Raw genomic sequence first — 27390 nt, forward strand, 5'->3', positions numbered from 1 at the left:
CACACACCTTTCGGTAGGGGTGGGGGGAGGCGTACAGAGCCACTTTCGGCATCCCCCATGTTCTCGAAAAGGACACCCAGGTTCCAGAAGTTTTGGAGGAGCACCCACATCTGGTGTGGAGTTAGGATTTGCGGCAGCAAATAAAAATAGAGGATGCCCAGTTCACTTTGAAGTTCAGATCACAACAAATTATGTGGTGTGGGATAAACATATCCCATGCAAATTTTGGTTTGTGCTTTATCCGGCGACCCTAACTTGAACCCAGTTTCCTCTGTTCCCATGTCCAAGGCCTGGGTTTTCTGCTACATCAACCATGCTGACCAGCAAGATTCCTGAAGGCAGCCTAGAACCGGCACGGATTTCCCCCAAGTTTCTACCCAGTGTCACAAGCTGTCGGTCAGTCTGGGGGAGTAAGAGTTGAGATGGGGTAGGATCTCTGTATAGGGGAAGATCCTGTGTATAGGATCTTCCCTTGTATAAGGAAGGCCCTATATGAGGGGTATGTGTTTCTTGTTCTTTCAGGCAACTGCTCCATCAGAACAGTCCAGGCAGAGCAGTATCCTGCAGACATTAATGCGTGTGTCCCAGAGCCCATGGTAGGGAGGACCGGACTGAGGACAGCACAGACCCTCAAGTGTCAGGACACCGAGTCTGAGACAGCAATAAGCGGGAAGAGCTTCCCTCTGAATCTGTGGTCACGGAACCGGACTCACTGGTTCTTCCATGCCAACCCCCTAGTCCCCAGTCACAGCTTGTGTCCAGGAGATGGTCCCTTCCATTCTCCCAGACCTTCAGCACGGCGGTCTAAGGCCCCAAGTGTAGGAGGGACTGAAGGCTGGGCCCTGCCTGGCTGTCAGGTTACGACTCATCAGTAGGAGTGCGGGGACCAGATGATTAGGAAACAAAGTGAGAGGGAAGTCGGTTAAGTGTCTGACTCTTGATTTTGGCTCAGGTCACGATCTCACTGTTCATGGGGCGGAGCCCCACGTGGGGCTGTGCACTGACAATGAGGAGCCTGCTTGGGATTCTTGCTCTCTCTCTCTCTCTGTCAAAATAAAGAAACATTTAAAAAAAGAAACAAAATGAGAGGGAGCATTGCTAATAATCACATCAGGGACAATAGGTGTAAAGCAGGAGCCTGTTCATCAGCCACTGCATCTGGGCCCCATAGGAGCTGCTCCCAACCCCTCAAAGCCATGCTGCTGAGGGCAGTTGGAGCAGAGGGGAGGTGCAGCCAGCCCACCCCCAGAGCCCTGCAACCCCATGTGTAATGAAGGTCAAGAGGAGGAACCTTCCTGTTCAGTGCAGAGTTGGGTTGGCACTAGACTGGGCCCATATCCACGCAGCCCAGCTCCGGGGCAGCAGATTCCGGAGGGATCAAGCTGGGGGTGTCACTGCATCCCTCCAGGGCAACGGCTGGTGTTCTTTGGGCTTTGACCCCAGTGTCATCTGGGGTCACCCCGCCCTGGCTGAAGCTCTGCCTGAGTGGCAATAAAACCCCAACCCAAAGGGCCTGGTTGGCTTGGATGGTCAATGTTGGGAGGGGAGGGAGCCAAACACTAGCTATTTCTGTTTCCATCCCTGTGTCACTTTTGGCTTCTGAGCCCCAACAGCCCCTTAGTGGGAAGTGACAGGGTCTCCTGGATTTCCTTGAGCCCATCGGGGCCGGCATTCGAGAAGGGTGGGTGCAGCAGGTGCTGGGAACCACAAGGTAGTGGTGGGGGCAGCCCGTCTTGGGTGTGCTGGAGTCGACCCAGAGCGGATTCCTCAGGCCACCCGAGTCTCATCTCCCCCTTAACTTCCTGCACCGCACCTTAACAGAACACCCTTCACAACCCATAGCCTCGGGAGCCTGCTGCTTCAGTGCCTCTTCCCTTCCAGAAACTAGGATGCTAGAAACTAGAAAGAGATCAGCTGCATTCTGCACCTGTTGACTGCAGCCAAGCCCCATTGCCAAAGTTCGTCCTCAGTCAGGTCAGGAAGTCGAAAAACTTGTAGCTCTGAGAGTTCTGGAGAGAGAAACTGGGATAGGGGCTGGCTGGGGGCGAGGGACATCTCCGGAGAGCACCTGTCCGATGGGTCGTTTCCCTACACTTCATTCGAGGAGTCTGATGTTGGAAGAGGCAGAAGTTGCACCCCTTCCACGGATGAGGTCGTGGAAGCTGATAAAGGTTGAGCTCAAGTTCAAGTTTAAGCTGAAGTTTCTGGGAACCCAGGTCTGCCAACGCCGCGCTCTCTTTAGCTAACCTCCCCAACCCAAGTGCTTTTCCCATTTAGTCACTCTGGGAGCTTCAAGAAAAGAAACTCCACTGAGTTCTGACATTTTCCAGGTGAGATGATCTTTTCTCAGGAGAAAGGAGAACTATGTATAATCTAAGCCAGTATGTGGCCTCACACCGTGTCTCCTTGGCTTTGGAAAACACCTTCCCTTCCCCTCCTTCCTTTCTTCTTACCAGATTTGCCTCTCTCGTTTTTTGAGCGGGGGTTGGGGGGGAGGCATCGTTTTTGATAATGGGGCTGGAGACAGCCAAATTCCCCACTCACCAGCTACAGTTGGGGAGAAGCTAGTCTGGGATTAGAAATGAATGAGGAATGGGGCACTCTGGTGACTCAGTTGGTTAAGTGGCCGACTTTGGGTCAGGTCATGATCTCCCAGCTCATGGGTTCAAGCCCCATGTCTGTGCTGACGGCTCACAGCTCGGAGCCTGGAGCCTGCTTCAGATACTGTGTCTCCCTCTTTCTCTCTGCCCCTTCCCCACTCACACTTATCTCTCTCAAAAATAAAAAAAAAAAAAGAAAAAAATCATAAAAAAAAATGAATGAGGAAGAATTTTGGAATTAAAGATTTCAATGAGACATCTCCTGGGTCTAGAATAAACATGCCACCAGGAAGGATATGCCTTTTGTGGTTCAAAGCCCTTCCTTTCAAATCAGACTCCAGTTTGTAGAATGCCTTCCATATTATCACCCTCTACCCAAACATCCTCATTAGTGGAGTTGTATCTAATGTGGGGGCTGGGGTCCACATTTATTAAGGTAAAGATTATATGTAGTCCAAATTACCTTTGAAAATCCCTTAATCACCCTGAAAATTGGTCATAAAGTTCAGTGTGCATGGTTTGTGCTGTCCTATACACGGAAGCTCTCTCACTTGACTTCCACTTAACCAACCAGCCATGTTAATGGATTCCATATATTTTCTCTGCAAAACATGAAGGTGCCCACAGTCCCCAGGGTTCTGAAGGCTAATAAGGGGCTGCTCTCTGTGATGCCCATATGTTTCTGCTGCTACCGAATCAAGTTGCATGTTTATGACGAATCAATTGTCACTGTTCCCAGACTTGTTTGTGCCAGTTGTACTTTTTATAGTCATTCCATAATTTATTTAAAAATTTTTTTTAATTACATTTTTTTTTCATTTGTTAATTTTTGAGAGACAGAGAGAGACAGGGTGTGAGTGGGGGAGGGGCAGAAAGAGAGGGAGACACAGAATCCGAAGGAGGCTCCAGGCTCTGAGCTGTCAGCACAAGCCCGATGTGGGGCTCAAACTCACAAACCATAAGATCATGACCTGAGCCGAAGTCGGACGCTTAACCAGCTGAGCCATCCAGGCGCCCCGTAATTCCACAATTTAATTAAATATGATGTAATGGCTAAGAGTGCAAAAGAGCAGTGATTTCTTTGAAAATTGCACCGAGTGCTTTGATAAAAGAAAAGTGGCAAAAATAAAAGGGTGTGTTACAGCAGAGAGAGAGAGAGAGAGAGAGAGAGAGAGAGAGAGAGAGAGAATGAGAATCTCAGGCAGGCTCCGCACTGTCAGTGCAGAGCCCCGTGCGGGGCTCAAACTCACCAACTGCGAGATCTTGACCCAAGCTGAAATCAAGGGTTGGACGCTTAATTGACTGAGCCACCCAGGTGCCCCCTTTTGCTTTACTTTAAAGAAACAGACTAGAATTCGCTGCCCATGCACGATGGCTGTGATTCATGGAAGAAAGACAACAGGGAGCTGTATACACGGAGAGCATGCTGAGAAAAAGCAAAACGCTATGGCCCAACATTAACAGATTGGTGAATGAATTTGCATTTGTGTTTTAAGTAAAAATGAAGTGTCTAAGAGTATATTTTTGTATATTTTAAGTTCCCTGCTTTAATTGTGCTGAGCAGCCTCTTGCACGAATGTCTGATGTACGTTATACAGCAACGTAGACTATTTAAGTAAGTGTATTCATCTGGTGGCGTTACACAATTAAAATCATTTTTCCTTCGTTCTCTTTCTCCTGTTTGACTCAATGTATGTGACAGAAATGTGGTATCATGTCAATGGCACCACATGCATAAATGCAACGATTCAAGCCCTCACTTAAGACCTGGGTGCATCGACTAGGTTAGTTACACTAAGCACCACAGTGGCTCTTACTACACCAACCTTAGCGTCTGGGGTGTGGCTGGGTAGGAATTAAAATGAACACGGGGTGGGCGTGGGGGGCGGGCACCTGGGTGGCTCCGGTGGTTAAGCGTCTGACTTCCACTCAGGTCACGATCGTCATGATCTTGAGGTTCGTGAGTTCGAGCCCTGCATGGGGCTCTCTGCCTGTCCGTATGGAGCCCACTTCGGATCCTCTGCCTCCCTCTCTCTCCGTCCCTCCCCCGTCTCACACACACACTCTCGCTCTAAATTGACAGTAAAAAATACATAAATAAAAATAAATGAACACGGGTAAGGAACTTGCCTTAAAATAACACAGAGGCAGCACGTGTCTCTAGAGCCAGACTGCGTTAGTGCAAACTCCGGCATTTCCAATTCTCAAGGGCAAGCAAGCCCCTTAAATTCTCCCTGATCCGGCTTCTCTGCTGAAGGTGTTGTCATGAGCATTCCCTGAGTTCATCAGTGGAAAGTGATAACAGCAGTGTCTCGCAGGGCGTAAACGCCACACAAATGTTAGCGATTGTCATTGCCAGCATCATCAATCATTATCATTTGGCCTCTAATCCGGTACAATCCGAGTGGCTATTATCCTAAAGGTGTAAAAGAAACAAAAGCCCGCACTATCGTTTGAGCATGATATGCAGGTAGGGGTCCCCAGTTACTTTCCCAGAAGGAGAAGAATAAATGTTGCTTCAGAACTCCAAAAAAAAAAAGTTTATTTATAAAATACCAACAAGTTTGACAGGCTATGGGACGTCTCGTGGTATACATTTCAAATCAATTTCTTTTTTTACCTTTCATTTAAAAAATAAACCTGCTAACAAGCTATATGACATATAGATCTATATTTTTTCTTACAGATAGACACCTGCCACGATGAATATTCTCCCCACAGTTCATTATATCTTTTAAATCAAAAAAATAAAGATTTGTGTTGGTTTTTGTTTCTGGAGTCTGCATGTGTAAAGAAAGGTAACACGTTTAAATGCTTTTGGTTATTCTTACGGAAACAAAGAGAAGGGGGGTGGTCCCAGGAGGGCATCTGTGCTCCGGGTGGCGGCCAAGGTTGCCACTGGGCAGGACCATACAGAGGCACTCAGATCAGGTGGCTGCTGCTGGGGGCGGGTCCCCCTCCCCGCTCCTGTCCTCCAGCCCCTCACACCACGTGCACCACGGGGAGGGGAAGGAAGCCCCTGCCCAGAGTGGGCTCTGGGAGGCTCTGGCACCTTTGAACGCTCTGCCCAGGGAGGTGTGGGCAAAGACAGAAGGCCTCGAGACAGCGTGCTCTGGGCGGGGCAGCTGGAAGTGTCCGTGCTTCCTCTGAATTGGGGCAGTGTCAGGTGAGGGGACAGAACGGGCGGCCTGGGTTTGCAAACCCCCTGGGGCCCTGGGAGAAAGGCGCTCTGGAAGCCGAGCAGCTTTTTGGTTCATCTTGGCAGTCTGGGCAAGGAGCTGGTGTGCACGCAGGGGGCGTGGCCACGAGGGGGAAGGGCAGTGCTGGTGTGCCCAGCGTGGGCTGCTGGGTGCAACACCAGATTTCCCGAGGGCATGACGAGGCAGAGCCAGAGGACACAGAGGTGTCCTTGTGTCAACCTGCTTCAGGTGGTCACAGAGACAGGGGCCCTGGCATCGTCCGCCCAGGAGCCCAGAGGTCGGGGAGGTTCCCTGTTACCTACGGGCAGTGCCCGGCACATCCTAATGCGACCGGGTGTCTGGTCAGGGGTCGGGAGCCTCCACTGCCCCGGCAGATATGTAAATGAGGGCAGAGGTGTCCTCTGAGAAATCTAGAGTTCTGTCGTGGAGACCTGGGCTTCCAGATGTGGATGGGGCAGTGGGACAACATTTTGGGTGGGTGGATATGAACTCAGGGCTGGATTTGCACGTTGGGCACAGCCTGCCTTCCGGCTCACACAGTGTCCTCGCCAGTGCCCTCTCAGGCTCCCACGTTCGAGCGGGAGTGACCCCGGCTGCCTGTGCCTCACAAAGGACAGACGAGCTACCAGAAGGAATCACAAGCCTGTTTGCGAACACACATCCGTGCATATCTGTGTGCGCATGTGCGTGAGCCCAGGCGTGCACGGCCCTGTGCTAAGTGTGCGTGGGTGTGTCGGCGTGGGGGTGAGTGAGTGCGTGGGGAGGGGGAGGGCGCACATCTCGGTGCACTAGGCAGTCTGTGAAAGGCAAAGGAAATCTGGCCTCGCGCACACACACGCACACACACGGCTTCACGCGTCCTGCTCCTCCCCCCACCCCACCCCACTCCCAGAGTCCTCACTGGGCTGGGCTACATGAATTCCCTACTGCAAACTGGGAACTTCCGCAAATGGCTAAACGCACAGCAGATAAGGAAAGGGATGAGGTTGTTAAAAAAAGATGAGATGAAAAGGAGGCAGCGCGGGGAGATCACAGGCGGGTGGCTGCGGATGTGTTGCCATGGAGACACCAGATGTGTACAGGGCAGACCTCAGGCCTGTGTCCTCGTGGGGGTGCTTCCCTCCCAAGACACCCCGGTGGAGAAGCCGGTGTCTGGGCCCCATCTGCGGAGACACCTGCCAGCGCTCCCGAGGGTCTGGGAGGTATGTCATCCCCTCAGGCCCCTGGCCCTGCTCCCATCCCCCTCCCCTGAGTGGGGGGCCCGTGGGGCCAGGTGCAGAGCCTCGCTTTTCTTGGCTTGCTTCCCAAATCCCCCTTTCAGACCTCCTCTGTTTTCCTCACCCCCAAGATGGGGCCTGCATTGGGCCCACTAAGGGGGCCCCACGCCGCACCCGGTGTCTTCCTGCCGGACCACCTCCTCTCCCAGAGGCTGCTGCCCACCCAAAAGCACGCGGCTGGGCCAGCTGGGGGCACTCGGGGAATTCGACAGAACGGTTCCTCCCTCAATCCCTACATCCTGGGGCTGAAAGGAAGATTCAGGCCACTAGAAGTGGCTTTTTAAAAGAACATTCCTTAGAGCAGATTGTGTGTGTGTAAAAGCTTTGCTTCCTGTCAGCTATTCTTGTCCTTGGTCCCATCTGACCTGCTCCTCCTGGCCGGCCTGGCTGTGCATCTTGGGAGCTGTGTGAAGTTTGGATGGGGCCCCTCCTTGCTCCGAGCCCTGGCTAGGCTGAGGCCGGCCTGGAACACATACCCTGGGGTTGGGTCTTTGACTCTTTGTAAACCAGGTGCTGGGCAGACAGCGTAGATTCTGGGAGCTCTGGCCTCTAGACCAGGGGCCTGGCCCACTCCTCTGGGCTTCCGTGCCCCTGTGCTTGGGACTGGGAGTGCTTTAGACGGGGATCGCTCTGGGTTGAGAGTGACAGGGACACACATCTGGAAGTGAGTGTCCCGACTGGCTAGGACCCAAAGGGATTTCTCTTGGGAGAGGATCCTTAGACCCTTCTCCTTGCAAGTGCATGGGGGACTTGTGTGTACGTGCCCGTCTCAGGAGGAAGGGGTGTGTCCGGGGACAGGGGTGTGTCTGCCTAGATGGCCATCCCTCACCCCTGCCTAGCTCCCCAGCTGGTGCATGCTGAACTTCCTTATCTAAGCGCCTTCCTTTCCCTCTTGCTTTAAGGAGGGTGCTGGTGGTACCTAAATTGGAAGGAAGAGGGAAGTTAAGCTTCCTTCTTACATTCTTGACTTCCTGCATTATGCCCAATTATCCCAGCGATGCCCGGTCAGTGCCCTGTACCCTGTTCCCCGGGTTCAGCTCTCCTGGTCTGTGCTCAGGAAAGTGAATTCAAGTCAAGCAACGGCCGGGTTCAGTGGTGGTGTGGGGGCCTCTCCCCACCCTGGGGCCCTCTTCCTTGGAGTCACAATAAAAAGCGTATGTAAGAAACAAGGAACTAGCTAGGCAGACTCTCACCCCTCAGTTGTTTTCCTTTTTCTAAATAAACCAAACGCTTGGTGGAGAAGTTGAACAAGGGAGGGGAGCGTGAGGAGCAGGCCAGGGGGACGGATTGAACCCCCAGAGGCCTGTCAGCGATGCAGGGGGAGGGCTGGGAGGGGTGTGGGGGGGGGGGGAGAGAAGGTGAGCTTTGCCCTCAAGGGCGCCCAGCCTTGCACATCATCATCTAGCAGTGGGCCCAGGGCCCCCCCCGCACTGGCGGAAGAGGCAGCTGTCAGGACTTCCAGAAGCTTCTCTCCCCCTGAGCACACTGCCTTACAGCTCTCCGGGCCTTAGCTTTCTCTCCCTCCCTCTGTCCCCTGCAGCCCGACTCTGCGAAGTCCGTAAAGGCCCAGGGAACCCTACAATCTGGAGCTGACCAACTGTGGGCCCCCCCCACACACACACACACACATGTCCTCCTCCGGTGGTTTTCTTCTTCTCAACACCGTCTTTGCTGGCCCTGGAATCTCTGGAAAAATAAACTCAGGAGGTGAAAAGTTGACTTGGTTTCTCGGTGTTTTTGTTTTCTGGCAGGCAGTGAGGGGAGGGGCGGATGGGGAGTTTGGTGCTGTTTTGTTTTGTTTTGCTCTTTCTTTCTTTTCCCCCTTCCGACGTCAAACAAACGATGAAAATCCTGCTATAGGAGCCCGGGGGCCGGGGGTGAGGCTGCTGGGGGGGCGGTAGAGGGTGCTCTGCTGACTCGGGGGGTTCGGGGGGTTTTGGGGCGTTGGGGTCCGACTGGCCTTGGGCCGGAAGAGGCCGCCCTGCTGGACGCTGCTGCTGTTGGCGATGGTGGTGTGGTCCGGCTCGCCCGAGTCGCTCTCCGTGTAGCTGTACGCCTGGGCCCGCGAGATCCCCTTCTGCTGCCTCCGCCACGAGTTGTAGTAGGTGGGGTCGCTGATGTAGTGGTTGACGAAAGAGTGGGCCTTCTGGTGGGTCGGGTCGGCCTCGTACTCACTGTCACTTCCCTGGGAGGACAGAGAATCGGGGAGTCAGGGGCCCCGCGGGGACGGGTCCGTGTGCCCAGGGCTGCAAGGCGCCAGGCGCCCTGGTTTGAATCTCCCAAGGCCTGGACTGTGGCCACCTCTCTCCCCCTCACTGCCCAGGGGGCATAATGCCCGGATGTGCCCACCTTCCTTGCCTTGGGAGCAGATCGTGGCGTTGACACACACAGCCCTGAAGGGACCCGATGTGGATCGAAGACCTGAGTTCTAATTCTTTTTCATCGAAGGGAACTTTATAGCACATGAAGTTAACCGTCTTAAAGTGTAAGATTCAGTGGCTTTTCATACACTCACAGTGTTGGGCATTACTCCGCGCGGCTCCAAAACATCTTCATTGCCCTGTACCCACTGGCGGTCGTTCCCCCTTCCTTCCCCCGCCCCCACTCCTGGTAACCACTTTCTATCTCTGTGGGTCTACCTACTCCGGACATTTCCTACGGGTGGGATCCTATAAAACGCGCCTGTTGTGTGGCCGGCTTCTTTTGCTTAGCATGTCATGTTTTGGTGGTTGAATTCATCATACCTTTTCATTTTCTGTATTTCTGATGCTTTGACATCTGGGGCCTTGCTGATTCTGGAGGGGCTATGGCTCCTGGGGCTGGTCAATTTTTGGAGCTAGCGAATGCCCTTTCATCACCAACCGCTGCTCCTAATCACCCCAGGGGCCAGGTACCAGGCAACTAGGGACAGCCCCTGTATCCCAGAGCCCACTGAATTGATTCATACTAACCTAAGCCTGCTTCCATAATAAAGGCTCCTGCCCATGCGTCCCCCCTGCTTTCTCTGCCTCCGGGGGACCCTAGTGCTTTCCTGAATGGCCCTGCATGGTGTGATGGGTCCCCTCTTCTTGGGAACTGTGAATAATAATTTTTTTCCCCGGGACAATCATCTCCTGATCTCCTGGCCTTGCCATACCTGAATAGGAACAAAGCCTACATTTTAGCACGGCTATTCATGTAGGATGTACTGAGTTCCAATCTCGGTCTACCTCTGACTTACTGTGTGACTGGGGACAAAGCCAGGGCCAGACTTGGAGAGGCTCCGGGCACTGAAAGGACGCTGGTGCTCACCCACGTTGTGATCCAGAATGAAAGCAACATCCATTTATAAAATGAGCATGAGAAAAATATCAACAAAAGCTCTGAATTTCATACGATGATTACCCTGTAGCTTTCCCCGATAAATACAACATATTCAGTTTTTCTTAAAACTGTCGATAACTTTGGTGTCCTCACCATAGCTCCAGCTGCCTGAGGGGGAATCAGCCAAGAGTCACGCCGGGTTGCGAAGTCAAACAGCATTCCCTGGTTCGGATCTGAATCGTGGAGCTAAAAATATCATGTGCCCCTCCCCCACCCCAGGCTCCCAGCAATGTTTTGAGAACTAAGAAGAGGACAGATGGGAACACGCTTAGAACTCTCTGGAAGAGATGCGCTCTGATTTTAGTGAGGCTCAGAAGGCCTCGCTCAGGTCGCCGCGTCCCTGTCCAGCTAATACATGGAGGCGGTAAATTTTATCAACATACTTTGGGTAAAGCTGTACCAAATAGACCCAGTGAACCCAATACCAATGAGTCTGGGATGACTAGCTGTGTCCCGCATTACAGTCAGAGCAAACGGAGAGTTGTTGACCTTGCCCCAAGGGATCTGAGCTATGGGGAGGCGCAACGTGCACTTGCTCTCTGGAACCCCAAGTCCTGTATGGCATCCAGCCCCTTCATGAGAAAGAGCTAGAATGTACAGAACTATAGCGATGCCAGCCGCGGGAGCAGGTGCTCCGTCAGGAGACTGTACTGAACTCTCACACCTCGGCCTCCTCACTGCTATTGCTCTGGAAGTGCCGAGAACACCAAGGCAGAGAGGATGAGGGTTTGCCCCAAGAGACGATGCGCTGGGGGACTCAGGTCTGCCTGATTTTCCAAAGCCCACACATGCTCCACCCCGTTCCTGCCTGGAGGTCACAAGATGGGAATGAGAGCCCCTCTAACCTCCCCGTGGGCATGACATACACCCTAGTCCATCTGCAAATTTACGTCATCTGCCGCCACCCCTCCTCCACCTCATCCCTCCGTAGAGATGCTCTCCTTACCACCACCCTGCACAGGCTCCCAGGACCTCAGTCCTCTTGGCAGTAGAGACAATGGAAAGTCCCTCGGTGTCCCCATGACGCAGTGCAGCACAATACAAGCCCCTTTCTTTGCCTACTGCCCAGCTGCCAGCCCAGGAGGGAACAAAAGGGCAGTACAGACAGGGGCTCCATATGCCAAGAGTGGGGAGGAGGCTGAGGGCTGGGCACCCGATGCCTGGGGCTGCAGGGAGGCCGCCCAGAGGCGGGAGAAGTCTGAGCAAGCCATGGTGGATGCCACAAGGCAGGGGGCTGGGGAGGGGGGGGGCCTGGTGCAGGAGCAGCAGGGGTCTGTAAGTGTTGGGTGGTGGAAGGGGGCACCCCACACTTCTCTCTGTGGGACAGGTCTCTCCGGGCCCCCACCAACTAGCTTGAAGAGTTGGTAGTGTCATTGGTAGAGGTTCTAGAACTTTGGCCGGCCCCAGAAGCCAGTCTCCATCACCGACTCTGTTCCTCGCTAGCTAGCTAGGTTAAGTCTGGGACGCATCACTTGGCCTCTCTCAGCCTCGGTATCCTTGTCTGTAAAATGGGGAGATGCCTGCAGCTCACAGGGTGAAATGATGGAATGTTGTAAAAGGTGTTACTGGGGAGACAGCCAGGTGGGTCTGGGTGCGAAGGCCTGGAAGCCCCCCCCACCCCCCCAAGGAGGGATCAGAAGGAGCAGGGGTAGTGGAGGCCGACTCAATGCTCAGGTGGCTGGCAAGGAAGAAGAATGTTCACCTCCCGTCCCCCAAAGTGAAGCATCACTAGGGGGGATGGGCCTCTCTGCTCCTCCTGGGGGCCCAGACCCCAGAGCCCATTCGTGCTAATGATTACGGTCGGCATCCCGCATTCGGACGGGGGTGGAAAAGCGACGGAAGCCAGAGCGGCAGCGGGGGTGGGGGTGGGGGAGGTGCAGGGGGCTGGAGGCGCGCCCGCCCCGCCCCCAGCTCTCCGCAGCCAGGGAGGCGGCCTTTGCATTTGCGCTGCTCTCCCGCTTCCTTCTCCTGGAACATCTGTTTCTTTTCTGCAGGGGGATGGGGTGAGAAGGGAAGAAAGCGAGCGAGGGTGGGGGGACCCAGGGCGCCCATTCGGGCTTTCAACTCTCGCGCGTAATTGAATGCAGCTTCCCAGTAACCGACCCAGCACAAAGGGGACCTTTCATGGGCAGTCCCGCCTGGCCGCCAGGCAATCAGGCGACTGCTCCAGCTCCGGGCCTCTTAACAGCTCCTCAAAGCCACTCAATCAGCAATTACCGGGCCTGCGGAGGGGAGCGGAGGGGCGCGGGGAGGGGGTTGGCGGGAGGGACGCCCCGGGGAAGAGCCGGCAACAAAAGAGAGGGGGGCAGAGGACAGCTTTTTGGTCTCCCGCTGTTGCCAGCACAGCGACAGGGACGTAGGGGCCAGGCAGGGTGCCCTCATCTTGCTGAATCTCCTGAAGTCTGGTGGGACTGTGCTGCCCCAGGTGACAGGAGGTCCCCTGTGCGGCTCCTTTGGAGGCTGGAAGCTGGAGTCGCCGTCGCCCAGGGGCTCCCTGCACCCGTCTAGGCTGAGGCCAGCTCTACATCAGTCCCTTGGACGCCCTTCCCCTGGAACCAGGGGGCCTCTCCTGCACATCAGAGGTGGGGGAATGTGCTGAGTGTCTCCCTCTCTAGAAGCCCCCACGAGGCGCAATTTTGTCAGGCATCTGGGCTTCTTGTACTAAAACAGCTAGAAATCTCCCAGGAATGTCCTTGTTCTTTCTTTCTGTCTTCTTTTCTTTCTTTCTCTTTCTTTCTTTCTTTCTTTCTTTCTTTCTTTCTTTCTTTCTTTCTTTCTTTCTTTCTTTCTTTTTATGTTTATTTATCTGAGAGAAAGTGGTGGAAGGCAGAGAGAGAGAGAGAGAGAGAGAGAGAATCCCAAGCAGGCTCTGCCCTATCAGCACAGAGCCCGATGTGGGCCTTGAGCCCACAAACCGTGAGATCATGACCTGAGCCCAAATCAAGAGTCAGATTCTCAACAGACTGAGCCACCCAGGCACCCCTCCCAGGAATGTCTTTTTAAAAATGTCAGCTCAGCGGGGCCTGAGGCAGTGGGGATTGCCCACACTTCTAAGCTCTGTGATTACGGGCAAGCTACTTGACCCCTCTGAGCCTCAGTGTCCCCAGCTGTTAACTGGGAATCCTGCAACTTGCCTGGTGGGGCGACTCGATTTGAAATGAGAACGTGCACAGTGCAGGACTTGGCACAAAACAGGGGCCCCACGTGTAGCGTTGCCTCTTTCCTCCGGGCTCTCTCTGCCCTGCCCGTAGTGTGTTTCTAGTTTGGCACAAGCTTGGGCTTCCTGGGCCTGTATGGGTCAGGCTACGGAGAAGCCGGAGATGGGCCCCAGTGAATCTCGTAGACTCACGGCCCAACCCAAGAGGCGAACACTGATAAAAGACCGGAGACACTCAGAGGGAGGGGTTGTCAGAACCACTCAGCCAAATGCACACCTGCAAACCTGCACGGCTCCTCCCTTCTCTGCATGACCCAGTCCCGTTCGCACTCTGAGGCCCAGCTGAAATGCCACCTCCTCCAGGCAGCCCTCTGGGAACCTCCAGGAGGATGGGACCTTCCCCCAAGATACCTCAGAGGGCAGCACCCCAGGAGACAGGAAGCCTTTTGTTTCCCATTTTCCTCCTGAAAATTATGGCGTGGCGCCGTAAAATTTTAATACGTGAAAACATGTGAGTATTCGACGCACGTGGTCTTCCCTAATGGATCATAACGCAGTTAATGCAACGTCCCTGAGAGTCGGTCCTGCTCACCACTATAGCTGCCACATGGAAACGGTGCCTGGTGCTGCTTAGTGGGTGCAGAGGAATTCGCTGTTGAATAAATGCAGCAAGGAAGGAATGAACGGGTCCCGAGGAGGACAAACCACAAGATGGCCACACAGGGCCCGACCCCAGCGTGGCACACAATAGGTCTCAGGTGGGCCTGGCTTCATCACTGGTGGCTCCCTGACTCATGCAATAGATAACCCCGCCAGGCTTTGCAGGGGGCTGTGAAGGTTAAGTGTGCCATTCTGGAACAATCCCTAGAGTCATTCTTGGCCACCGGGAAGGGCTCCGTAAACATTCACCATTAATGACTGGGTGCTCAAAAGTGTTACAGAAAACCTAATTTGTCCTGTCTGTTTTCTTACTTTTCCACACAGGCTTAATTTCACTGCAATGGGTTCCCTGGGGCTGCCCAGGAAGACTGAGTATTTATTAGAAGAGGCGTGCCCTGGGCCGAGAACTCCTTTTCCATTGAGATTTACTTGTGTGCTATATAATTTTTCTCCCATACTTGGGCTCTTATTTTGAAAATGACATTGGAATGCAGCCATGCTTTGTTTTCAGAAGTTATATCAAACAAGCTATGGGTTTTCAAACCTCAGCCTTTGTTTCCTGCACCCCCACCTCCCACCCCCAGCCTGGAAGCCCCTTCATCAACACCCCTCTGGGGACAGCCCTCCCAGCCCCAGTCTTCCCACAGCCCCGTTAAACCACTTCTTAACATCTTGTCATGCGCGTTTGTTTATAAGCAACGCGGACTTTTGTTTATTACCCTATCACAGGGAGAGGGCCGGGCAGATTTCTGCCAATTTTGGGTTGTCACTTTTGGGTGGTCTGACTTGGAATAGAAACCAGGCAGCATATGGAAAAGTGACTCTCAGAGGATGCAGGGGGAAGGGTATACTTCAAAAAGTCAGGCCCTCATTCTCCAGAGCAGTTGAAACGGGGCCGGGGGGGCCCATGTGCCTGCTGACCCTCAAGGATGCCCCTCCAGAAGCCATCCCATGCGGGCGGACTGGGGAGCACCCGCCTGAAGCCCCAAGTTGCAAGTCGCGGTGGCTGATGCTCTACACAGCAGACACTGGCTCGTACTTGAGCCGCATCTCACAGAGGCGAGCGGGTAGTAATCAGATCTGCTTATTTATGTTTTCAGCAAGGGCATCGGAGGGAGACCAGCTGCTCTGTGTCCATGTCTGTCCCCTCCGGCCCACGAGCAGCTCCTTGGAGGCAGGGTCATGTCTCCATCACCTCTCTGTCCCTGGAGTACAGGCTCAAGAACTGAGTGTTGAGGAGAAGTCAGCGTGTGCCCCCTGCCAAACCCCCCCGGGGTCGCCCTCTCTGCCCTGGGCGGGGGCGGACATCAGGCCTCCTTAGCTGTTAAGACACAAAGTTTGATGTGACCCCAGAGGCAACCAGGCAAGGCCTCTGGCTGAAGCAGGGCCCTGTCCTCTGTTTGCTGAGCCTGTAGGGGCAGAGTCACAGTCTGCTTGGGGTTCTCTCGGTGACATGTAGGGGCTCAGGGTGGTGGTTCTTTCCCAACAGGTATGGAAACAGTTCAACATTTTGACAATGGCACACGTAACGGTCCTGGCGCCCTGGGCCTGGGGGATGTGAGCGACTGATAGCTGAATAGTCCCGGGGGCCTCCTGATCCTGGCACCTCTGAAGATACCAATGCTCTGGGGACAGCCTCCTGGGTCCTGTACTACCTGCAGTGGACCCTAAAGCCAACTGCCTGGTTTTCAAGAACCATTCCAGAGCAAACAGACCCAGATGATCCCGACTACCATTTCCAAGGCCCCCGTGACCAGCCTGGCTCTTCAGGGGCCCGACTCCATCCCATGTCACGTACTCCTGAGAACAGCCCTTCAGAAAGGGGACCATCGTGCTGTGTGGGTCTGGGCCATGCAGGCCCCCCCCCCCCCCATCCCGGAGTCAGTAGGGGAAGGAGCCGGATTCCAGCCCGGGGCCATGCATCAGCCACAACTATGTGCTGCTGCTTTTCAGATGAGTGTCTCCGATTCCAAGCCACCCTCTGATGGGGCTGGATGACCACCTGAGCAATCCGCTGTTCAAAGTGGCGAGGGCACCTGTCCTGGGGACCACCTTAATGCCTCTAGCACTCTCCTCTGAGCGTGTATCTTTATCCTTTGAAGACAGGCTTGAGTTGTTGTTTGTGTTTAAAGAAAATCCACAGTTATTTGTTCTCAAGAGTGTCTCATCAGCTGGTTCTGAAGGCCCTTCCAGGAGGGTCTGCCACAAGGGTGATATCACCAGCTTTGGGACAGGGTAGGGCCAGGGGGCCAAGCTGGGCTCTGCGTCAGAAGGCCCGTGTGCAAGGTCTGCCTCTGTGACTCGGGCGCTGGGATCCTGGGTTTGCACCTTCTGGCTGTGGGGCCTGAGCCAACTCAGCGGAGCTCTGTGAGCCTCAGTTTCCCCATCTGGACAAAAAAGATGACACAAAGGCCGCTTGGAGGCTCGCTGTGATTACAAAGTGGTGAGGCACATGGGATGATGGGTGCAGCCCCAGGCGGTGTGGCCATGGCCATCAGTGTCACTCTGAAGGATCGCTCTGAATGTGTGCTTCTGGCCTTGGTCTAAAAGGAACAGCTTTACAACTGTGAACCTTTGCGTCTCTCTCTTGCTAGCCTACTAGGTCTGGACTAGCTTGGCCAGCTTCTCCAATGACCCTTTCATGCCTGACACCAGTGTGCAGAGTGCCCATGCACCATGTGCCAAGAAGGGCACCGGGGAGGTAATAGACCTCAGGACGGTCACAAGTCCCTGACTCTATGGAACTTTGCTTTCAGAATAAGTAAACTCAACTTGACCCTGCTGAGCTCCAGATCAAACCCCAAACCACCCTAAAGACCACAGGCGGAGCTCTAGGCCCAGGCTGTGGTCCGCTGCTGCCCCTGAAAGGGAACGTGGGTGTTCTGCTGTGACAACTGGCTTCTGGAACCGGGAGGCCTCCCCTCTCCAGGGCACGTGCTCCCTGAAGGTGACTGGTTCCAGATGGCTATGGAAAGTGCATTCAGGCGGTGGGCTTGTGTCGAACAAAAGACACCAGTGGCAAAGTGGGGGAGTCTAGGGACTCGGCCCGCCTTGAGTGGGCGTGATGGAAGTAGGATGGTCTTTGGATAAGGTTTCTTTTCTCAGCAACTCCTTCGAGGTGGGGGTGGGTGGCTGGTCTTAGGGACCAGCTCCGCATCCTGGGGGAGGCTCCTCCCAACTCTTGAGGAGATGGCCCCGGGCCATCTGAAGACATCTGGGCAATGTCTTTTGCACTCAGAGGGCTCCCTCCCTGAAAGGTCAGTGCCCAGCCAATGAGTGTGCATGAATGATGCCCTCTATAGAAGGACGAAGGAGGCTGATCAAAGCAGGAAGGAGAGTCCCCCCTGCTGGCCACTGCCTTTGCTCTCCAGAGACAGGAATGTGGCTTAAGGGGCCTTCTGTTAGAGCCTCACGGGCTGTATTTTTTTCAATTTTACCTTGAGTGCCTAGAGCCTAAATGCCCATTGCCATTTTGGGGAGAAAGAAAGAAGAATCATGCTTGAGTGAAGCACGGCCTCACAAGTCCCAGGATGCATATGGCCGCAGAAAGTTAAATACTTGTAACAAGACGCCATAACCTGAATTGTGTGAGTTCCTCTGTCAGCCAGGCTAAGTTGGGGTCTCTGTCCCTGCCAGCTCAGAGCTGGGGTGTTAGCTCCAGCCTTGTTTGCTCTGCCAAGCCCATCAGTAACCCTGGAGCTGAACAAAACAGCAGTGAGCCAGAGGCCCTTGGTCTACTGGGCCCACAACCGGAACCCGGGCATGCTGGCACCACCTACCCGGCCGACAGCCTTGTTCCCTGCTGGCATCTCTTCTTCCTTGGCCTCTCCCAGGACTGGGCATAAAGGTCTAGGGTGTGGGATGCAGTGGCCTTTCTTGGCCCCTCCCTGGGCAACCACCAGGCTTGGCCGAGGCCAAGAGGGCTGGGTGGGAGGCCATGACATAACTTCATTGGAATGCACTCAACCCCCCTGTCCCCATAGTCTGGGACAGTGTCCCCATGTGGCCCACCTAATGGCAGCCTCTCTCAAGCTCTGTGTCTCTCCCAGAGGCACCATGTCCTTCTTCACATAAAAGCTGACATTTATCGAACAGTTGCCATGTGTGCTGTGCTAAGCTTCTCTGTGCCTTAACCTCAGCAGTCCCACAGCCTCATGACAGCGCCCGTTAGCATCCCTGCCTGTAGAACAGATGGAGAAACTGAGGCCCAAAGAGGTTACCTACCAAACCCAGGATGCCCGGGCTGGCGGGCAGCAGAGTCAGGATGGAAACTCAGGCCTGAATCTCCAAAGCCTAAGGCCTCACTAATCTGTACTGCTTCCCAGCCTCGGGGCTCCAGAGCTTCTGGCCCTCAGTTTCTAGAGCTCATTCTGACCCTAACTAGCTACATTCAGCCATTCTCCAGGCTCTGGCAATGCAGGGCTCCTTCCCCTTGCTTCCACGAGATCCTTTGCAGGCCAGAGCATGTGGGGAGATGCTGGAAACTCTAGAGGACTGTGTTCTTGGCGGGGCGGGGGGTGGGGGTGGGGTCTCACATCTAGTCAAGGTTATAGGGCCCCGTCAGCCCTGGAGCAAACTCTGAGCAGAGCTTGGGAGGTGACGGCTGGTTCACATACGACCCCTCCTCCGTCTTTGCGGCTCCAGAAAGGAAAGGAGGAAGGAGGCCCATGTGACGGGCCGCACTCTCAGAAGGGGCCGCTTCACTCCCCTCTCCGGGGCGCCTGGCCCCCCTGCCTCTCACCTGAGAGTCGGAGATTTCTGAGGGCTTCTCGGTCAGGCTGCTGCTCTCTGCCTGGATGAGGTCGTTGTACTTGGTCACGTCCTCGTCGGAGTAGTGGAGGCTGCCCGGGCTGGGCCGGGGAGGAGATCTAAGAGGGAGCGGAAGGGACGCTGAGAGCCAGCCTTTCCCAGAGCTGCCGCTGTGGCTGGAGAGGCCATGGTGGGGCCGGCAAGGGCAGGAGCCCTCGACGGGTCTGTCCTGCGCTGTTGCTGTGTCTGCTCCTCGGACAGCGGAGCCTTGGGCTGGGGGCCCCTCCAGGGGTGGGAGAGGCTCAGTTGGGACCAACCTCCTGAACCAGCTTCAGGGAAACGGGGAGGGGCAGCACCCCACTCGATCCTCCACTTGTGTTTCAAGGCCTCGGGGCACTGGGATCACTCGGCAGAGCCCCCTGAGGCCCCCGAGTCGGAATCCCAGGTGAGGCCGGCGTGCCTGTGCAGACCAGCTCCCCGCGTCACTCTTGAACTCACCAAGGGAGCTTCAGAGGGTTAACGCCAAGGGTCAGGAGAAAAAGGGAAACCACAGCCTTTTCCCTCCAGATCTGCTCAGAGACCAGAAATGAATTCCGGGCGCCAAGTCCTGCTCCACCTTTGACAATCAGCCTTCGAGAAAGTGCGCTGCCCGCTGAGTTACAGGCCTGGCTCTACCTCACCTGTTCGAACACGCAGCACGAGGCACCGAGCAGCCCGCCCGCCATGGGCGCCCAGAGGCTGGAGGCAAGGGCCGTGCTTTCCTGAGCCCCCTGAGCTGGGGGTGAGGGCGGTGGGCCGGGCGCCGAGCAGGTGGCTGGGGTCGTTTGTGACTCTGCCCTGTTTGTGCTTCCTCAGGGCCTTGGAGCGGGGGTGGTCTCATGCCCCGAGATCTGCCCAGGTGTTCTGGAACTGTGGCTCTGAACGCCAGCTGCTCCCCCCCAAGGGCCGGCAGTGCCCTTGCTGCAGAAATGCTCTTCTGAGAACAATCCCGCGGCCTGGGAACAAGTCACAAGCAACCTCCCTGCCACCTCCAACCTCTCGTGCTAAATCTGCACTGATTTTATTCCAAATAATGGAGCTGCCTCCTTAACTACTTACAAATAAAACAGTAACAGCACTGGCTGCAGTCTCATGTAGACGAGATGGGCAAACATGTGACGTCGGGAGTGGGGAGGAAACGGGGTGCCGGGCTAACACGATCTTGGCCGCAAGTAGGGTGAGCGGAGGCAGGTTGGGGGGGCCGACAGTGTCACCAGGGCTGGGTCAGACTCCCAGAGCCCGAGGCTGGTTTGATGCAAACAGGACTTCTGTGTACACACAGCAGTGTAGGGGGCACGCAGGGGCCGCGGTGTGTGTACTCTGGGGGCGTGAGAAGCAGGCGAGGCCAGGCCGTCTGTGAAACGCCCCCTTGTTCCATGTGGCAGAGCCCCGGAGCCAGCCTGGCGGGGCTGCGGTGGACAGGCCGGGCCCACCACCTCGGCCTCAAATGGCTCTTTCTTTGCAAAGCTAGATCTGGCGGGGGATGAGAGCCGGGCCCGCCGGCCTGCGTGCCCCTCCCCCTGTCCTCCCGAGGAACACACACATGGCCTCTTTCCTCCAGGACCAGACAGAGGGAAGCTTTGTGAGCTGCGCGCCTGGCCGGCGTGCACCTCCGACAGGCTGGGAATGTTAAGAGGGCCGAGGCCAGAGACAGGCGCTCCTGGGCCACAGCCCCCCAATCTCTCCTTAGCTCCCGGGGGCATAAAACGGCCAGATCACATCAGGTGAGGGTCCGGTGGGCCCCGGCAGCTGCCCTTGCCCTTGGAGGTGCACAGCCCAGCCTGCCACGGGGAGTGGGGTGGGGGGAGGGGGACCCAGGGTTGGAGAGAATTCAGGAGGAAACAGGAACCGGGTGCACCGCCAGCCTGGACCTTTCCTGGTTGGCTGTTTTCAGATGCCGCCCTTTGAGGGCGATGCTGGGAGCGTGGACTTGTGGGGTAAGTAGGAGAAAATTGTTCTAGAAGATGCAGGCGCAAGGACCAGGGGAGAGGGTGTCCACACTCTGAGTGCCCTTTCTTCCCAGAATTGGGAGGAGATGGGCAAGGCGTGAGCAATACCGAGGGGCCTCCCGGTACCTCCCGCTCAGGTGTGCCCGCCTAGACCTACCTGTGCTGCGTCCCCCTCACTGTTGGGGCAAAGTAGCTCTCATGGCTTCTGGACCTGCCGCCAGGAGCAGCTGGCTCCAAACAGCAGGTGGCTGGCTTGCGAAGTTGTACAAGCCCTTTGCATTTCGCTGGCATTGGCAGAAACCCTTTGTTGCCACCCCCTTGTGGCGTTTCCCCCACTGCACTCTCATACTAGGTTCTGGCCCCCAGATCCCGGATGTGCCTCCCAGGCCCGGCTGACCATTCCCGGCCCCTGAGCGTGAATGCCATTTCCGGGACAGGGAGGCCCAGTGGGCCCTGCGTGCCCTGTGCCCTCCCCAAGAGTCCTCCACACCCCGGGCACTGCGGGCCCCCAAACCTCCATCCTCCGGCCACCCCCCGACTCCCAACGCAGAGATCCCTTTACCTGGTGTACAGGCCGTTCTTCCGGCAGAAGGAGTTCTTGACGGAGAGCCTCCGGTTGTTGAGTTCCAGGGCGGGGAAACTGCTTTCATCCAAGCTCATCATCTCCCCATGGCCCAGGGCACCAGACTTGGCATTGTTCCCTGGGTGGGCAGTGGGGGCGGGGGAGACAGCATCGAGTCACTCGGGCCGTCCCTTTAGACCGGTGGCCTCCCCTCTCCCGCCTGGCTCTCTTGTTAGAGGGAAGACTAAACCATACCACGGAGACTGCGTGCAGGGGCCCCAGGCCGCCCCGCCCATCAGAGCAGGTGCATCCCTAGGAGAGAGAGAATGCCCAGCCCCCTCAACCTTGCCACAAGGGGAGGCAGGCCCACGGGAGTCCCGTCCAGCCAGCGGGGCTTGGTGCCAGCTTACCAGAGTCGGTCTTCTTGGCATACTTCTTGCTCTGGCCCCGGATGATGAGCACGAATACCAGCAGCAAGATGAAGATGAGGCCGACGAGGGCAATGACCACCAGGAACCACCACTCCTCGTAGAACGGGTTGGCTTTCTGAGCTGGGACACGGATTGGGGGGGGGGGGTTAAGTCCAGGGTGCTCAGCCCCCTCCTGCCTCCAAACCTCCCGCTCCAGCCAGGACCCCACCACCTGGCTCTCAGTAGGCCGGGTGCATGCCGTCTCCATGGGGGAGACCCTAAGACACGGTAGACAGGGACAGTTTTAGCTCAGGTACCCGCTCTCTTCTGTTGTTGGTCAAAGGATGCTTTTAGTTCTGAGGTGCTTCTGGACTCACTGGGAGAGAGTGCTCGTGTTGGTATTGATTAGTGATGTCTGCTGAGGACACAGGAGGGGAAGCAGTCATGTGCTTGTTTCTGGACTCACTGGGAGAGAGAGCTGGGATTGATTAGTGATGTCTGCTGAGGACACAGGAGGGGAAAGCAGTCATGTGCTTGTTTCTGGACTCACTGGGAGAGAGTGCTGGGATTGATTAGTGATGTCTGCTGAGGACACAGGAGGGAGAAATGGCCATACACTTGCTAGTTTTCCTTTCCCCCGCCCCCGCTCTTGCCACCCACGGCCTAAGGGCTACCTTGGCAGGCAGACCCAGCTCTGTATTGGAAAAGTAGCTGTCTGGCCTGTGGTAGGCCTATGAGAGCTTCTCCCTGGGGGCAGGGCTCAATCTTTCTCTGGTGGCAGAAAGTAGGGGAGAACCAGGAAGGTGGATGTGAGTGGGTCTTTAGAATGCTTCCTCCAGCCAGGGCTCTGCTTCTTTCAAAGCCCCCAGTATCATGCCTTTTTCTTTTTTTTATGTTTATTTATTTTTAAGAGAGGGAGAGAGAGAGAGAGAGAGAGAGAGAGAGAGAGCGAGCGCGTGCAAGCGCGCGAGCATGCGGGCATGAGTGGGGGAGGGGCAGAGAGAGAGAGGGAGACACAGAATTCGAAGCAGGCTCCAGGCTCTGAGCTGTCAGCACAGAGCCTGATGCAGGGCTCTAACTCACAAGCCACGAGATCATGCCCTGAGCTGAAGTGGGACGCTTAACCGACTGAGCCATCCAGGTGCCCCTCTCACTACCATGCTTTTTTGCACCCAACCACTTCTGATCCGGGGGCTGCCTGATGAGGGGCTCACTCTACTATTTCCCATGATCTGGTTCTATCAACCCGACAAGGGAGAATGTATGTGGGAGGAGGGAGGCAGCCGGGTTTCTGAGACTCACCCAGTGGATGAAAATTTTGAGCTATATTTCTGCCTTGAGAGAAGGGGCCCTGATATTAAAACTTGGTTAGTGACTGGATTTGGGGTCATGGGTTTTGGCATTAGAGTCCTCTGTGATTCCTCTGAGACATGTTGGATGGGAAGATGAGAGGGAAAGGGGGAGGGATAGGAGTCCTATCCCCCCAGCTCTGGGCACTGCTCCCCAGGCTGCTGACTCTGTTTTTGGGGGCGGCTTCCATGGAAACACACAGTTGATGGCCTGGGTGAATCTCCTGGGTGATGAGCTCACGGAAGCTCTCATCTTGGGTCCACTGATTTGTCCACAAGCCCCACTGAGCCTCCTGCCCAGGGCTTCTGGAATCTTTGTAAAGGAACCCCAAAGACACACCGCCCCAGCTTCCTGTGGATCTCAAAACTAACTCAGGCCCTGGCCCAGGCTCCCTGCCTTGGAGAATTGAGAAGACAATGCTTTTTAGCTCCCACCCCAATGCTGCTGGTGTTATGCTGCCTGCCTCTGTCTTCTTTGCCCAGCACCAGTCTCTGCCACAAGGCTATTCCATGGGGTGCCCTCACCCTGCCCCACAGGCAGTACCTGGCACAGACTGGGAGGGGCTGCTGGGGGTGCCGAAGCCGTAGTCGTTGACGGCGATGACCCGGAAGTCATAGCTCACGCCGGGCTTCAGGATGTCCATGCTGAACGTGTAGGAGGTCACCTCCTTGGGGATGTCTTTGATGAGGATGTCCCACAGCCCCTCGTCTGCAAGAACATCGGGAGGGAGGCGCCCTATGAGGGAGAGCCCCTCCCATCCCACCTGTTCCCCTGAGAGCAGAACCTGTCTGGTCTGTCCCCTCAACACAATCCCAGCAGATGTTTTGACAAAGATGCCTTTTTGGAGTCTCTGACCCTTTGTTCCCTTTGTTAAAATATCTGTAAAACATTAAAAAAATGTGTGGTACGCAGAAAATATTGTCACAAGCAACCCAATACCCCCAGCCACAGGAAGAGACTCAGCATCTTAGCCCTTGTGCAGAATAATTCAACTTACCCGTTTTCCGTGTCACTAAAAAGTGCTGGTCAACGTGATTTTAAGTGGCTGCCTAAGCTTTTATCACGTGGGTGTACCCTCCTTTCCTTAACCGGGCCTCTATTTTTCTGGCTGCCACTGCCCCCCCCCCCCCACTTCCTATTCAAAATATACACAGTAGTGGCGTCAGACAAAAAGAAGAGACTTCTTAAAAGAGCTGGAGGAGGGGTGGGGCTTGCCCGTGAGGGTTTGGTCAAGTTGCGGCGGGGGATGGGACCCATCCTAGGCTGCCTCCTTGCTGAGGAGAAGAGATCTGAGAGAGAGCCCAGAGAAGCTTCGAGGGGCTCTCCACCTGTTCTCCACGCATGTTGTTTCCAACCACCCCACCCTTTGAGCTCCTGATTTTCTTTTCGGACCTGCCCCCTTGTCCGTGGCTCTCTGGGTCTTGCCCCCTTGGGACCTAATTCGTTTCCACCGCATTCAAAAGGAGCAGTGAGTGTGCTGCCCACCCAGGAGAAGTGTAGGCACGCTGACGGGCAGGCTGGGAAGGGGCCCCGGCCAGAGGCTCCACGCAGGGCCGACGTGGCTGGAACAGCATCCGAAGAGTCAGCGAGTCCTGCCTGTGCCGGGACAGGGCTGACTTGGTGACCAGACTATCTGACCACCCTTTTCACAGGGTCCAGGGGTCTGTGGAGGGTTGAGATCCTAGGTCCTCCATTCTGTGGCCTGGCAGCCCTCCACGAGCTCCCACCTGCCTCCTGCTCGCACGAGCCTCCCAGCTCCGGCCTGACCCCTCAGTGAGGCGCTGTTCCTCCTCGCCGGTTCTGGGCTCCTCTGGGAAGAGCCGCCTGTCGGGTCCATAGGCTACCCCCTACTTCCAGCTTGGCCCTTGCAGGGGCTGGCGGAGTCTCTTTCCTTCACCAAACGTGTTACAGATCCACCCACGTCAGGAACTCTAGTGGAGGTACTGTCACCCCCATCGTCGCCGCTGAACTGTGGACCAAGGATGTGCTGGCACTTTCCGAAGCTGCCTTCCGGTCCTACCCGTCCAGATCCCTCCAACTCAGAGGCAGCTGTGAGGCCCCGTCTGCGTTCTGCTGTCCTCACAAAGGCTTGGGGTCCTGAGGGTGGCCTCATTTTCCATCTTCCTTATTTGTTCTGGGTGTCTGCCTCACACACACACGGTGGCTCTCTCCTGCTAAGGCTAAGCAGTCCCTCCAGGGCAAGGACCACACCTGATTTGTCTCTGCAGCCCAGTGCCCAGCACCCGCATCCTCTAAGAGCCGGCTGGATAACTGAGCACAAACCTTCTTCCCCGACCTTTTCATAGCGTCAGGGGCCCCCATTTCAGTACTGCATGCCTCGAGATCCGAGTATCAGGGTGCAAGTCCCCTCTCCTCCCATGACCTTGAATTCTCTCGTTCACCTTCAATACCAGTCACAGTGACGATCATGACGATGGTCATGACATTGGGCAGCGACATTCATTTCTCATCCGTCAAGCATCGTGGTTCTAAGGGCATTACTTTTCAGACCCATGGCAATGGTGGGGAGAAGGAAGAACCATCGTCCCCAGGTTACAGATGAAGCAACCGAGGCTGGGAGAGGGCGGAACCCATCTTCCCAAGGTCAGGCTGCCCTAAGTGGCAGAGCCGGTGTTTCGGCCTAGGGCTGTCGGACTCCTCTGGGCACTGAACACCCTCCAGGTATCCCGGATGCTGCCGTTAGAGACCTGCAGCTGATTCAGTGTTGGCTGGGTGGGCTCGTCCAGGACCCCACTGCCCCGCAGAGGCTGGGGGCCTCCCACCTGCTGTGTGACCCACCTTGTTCCACTCTGCACAGAAACAAACGGTGGGGCCGGGCAACGGGGCCTCCAGCCCTGGGAGTCGGCTGATGCGCACGGCGGGTCCTACGGGCCAGACACGTTGAGTGCGTCCCTCCCTGCTTTGCGGTGCCTGCTGTTCTGGGTTTGCAGAAAGCAGGCACGGTCGGCTGATTCTGTCCAGCAATGCGGTGCAATTCCACCCTAGAGATCAGGAGGACGTGTGGGGAGGTAGGGGTGCGGAGGTGGGGGATGCTCTCCGGCAGCCACAGGGGGAGGCAGGGTTTTCCCCTTGCCCTCCACCCGCACTCTTTCCTCGCAGCCTTCGACCTCTGTCAGAGCTCCTGGGTTTGGCTCCCAGTCCCGACCCTTCAGGGCTCCCGCCTTGATCCCACCTGTGTGCACCAAGGCACAGCCCCCAACCCCGAAACACCGGGTCCCACGCTGGACCACCCAGGGAACGTTGGAAAATGAGCAGGGCGGAAGTCTGGAGCCAACATTCCATAGCCTGGCATGCCGGCTGGCTAACTTGGATGGAAAACATAGGCACGGGCCTGGTCGGGAGAAGCACACGGCGGATTCCTGGCCAACTCAGCAGCCGGCACTGGAGGGCAGGGGAGGGACCATCTGGGGTGGGGAGACAGCCAACCTCGCACACATCTTCCAGCTACACGTTGGATCTGAGTTGCTTAGATGTGATAGCTCTCTGCCACTGCAATTATTAGCATAAGAGTAGGGCAACGAGGAGGTGCTGGCATTAACTATTTGCTACTGAGATGATTAGCGCTCAGCTACCCGCGGGATTAAGTTTGTCACTGGGATGTTGCGATGCTCCCATTAGAAGTATTAGCCCCGATATGCCTGACTGCCTCCCGTGACGATGATTATTTGCTATTCATGCTGGAGCCACACAGTCGTGTTTTCCTTTCTTAACTTCAACCGGCTAATCCGCGGACCCCGAACAAGCCTCCAGCTCTTCGCTGGCACTGGCACCTGCGATTAGCGGAAACCTAGCAACGGACAGAGCTGGCGGTGGCCGAGGGCTCCGGTGGGTAACGGGAGCCGGGAAAAGCAGGTGTCTCGGTGACTGTAAAACAAGAGTGCTGAGAACGGACCCCTGGACCGACCTCTCAGTTGCTGGTCTCCTGATGGCTCTGGAAGTTCTTGTGATTCGGTTTCAGGCTTGACAGGAGGGGTCGGTACGGTTACAGGAGTTGCTGAGATACTCAGGATGGCAGAGATAGACCTTAAGGAGGCAGCCAGGGCCCCCGGGGGA

At 55.8% G+C, this 27390-nt stretch overlaps 1 protein-coding gene across 3 annotated transcripts in view; it reads right to left on the reverse strand.

The window, feature by feature from the left end:
* Positions 1 to 8865: 8865 nt before the first annotated feature.
* Positions 8866 to 27390, reverse strand: part of SDK2 (sidekick cell adhesion molecule 2) — a 260401-nt gene continuing 241876 nt past the window's right edge. For all 3 annotated transcript variants that reach the window (XM_027047945.2, XM_027047944.2, XM_053212749.1), the window contains 5 exons: positions 23860 to 24024; positions 21967 to 22107; positions 21557 to 21695; positions 18999 to 19125; positions 8866 to 9262 (listed from right to left, as the gene is read on the reverse strand). In XM_027047945.2, coding sequence (XP_026903746.2) covers positions 8909 to 9262; positions 18999 to 19125; positions 21557 to 21695; positions 21967 to 22107; positions 23860 to 24024 — 926 coding nt within the window. In that variant the 3' untranslated portion in view covers positions 8866 to 8908. The remainder of the gene's footprint in view (positions 9263 to 18998; positions 19126 to 21556; positions 21696 to 21966; positions 22108 to 23859; positions 24025 to 27390) is intronic.

Source organism: Acinonyx jubatus, chromosome E1, assembly GCF_027475565.1.
Source record: "Acinonyx jubatus isolate Ajub_Pintada_27869175 chromosome E1, VMU_Ajub_asm_v1.0, whole genome shotgun sequence".
Classification (NCBI taxonomy): domain Eukaryota; kingdom Metazoa; phylum Chordata; class Mammalia; order Carnivora; family Felidae; genus Acinonyx; species Acinonyx jubatus.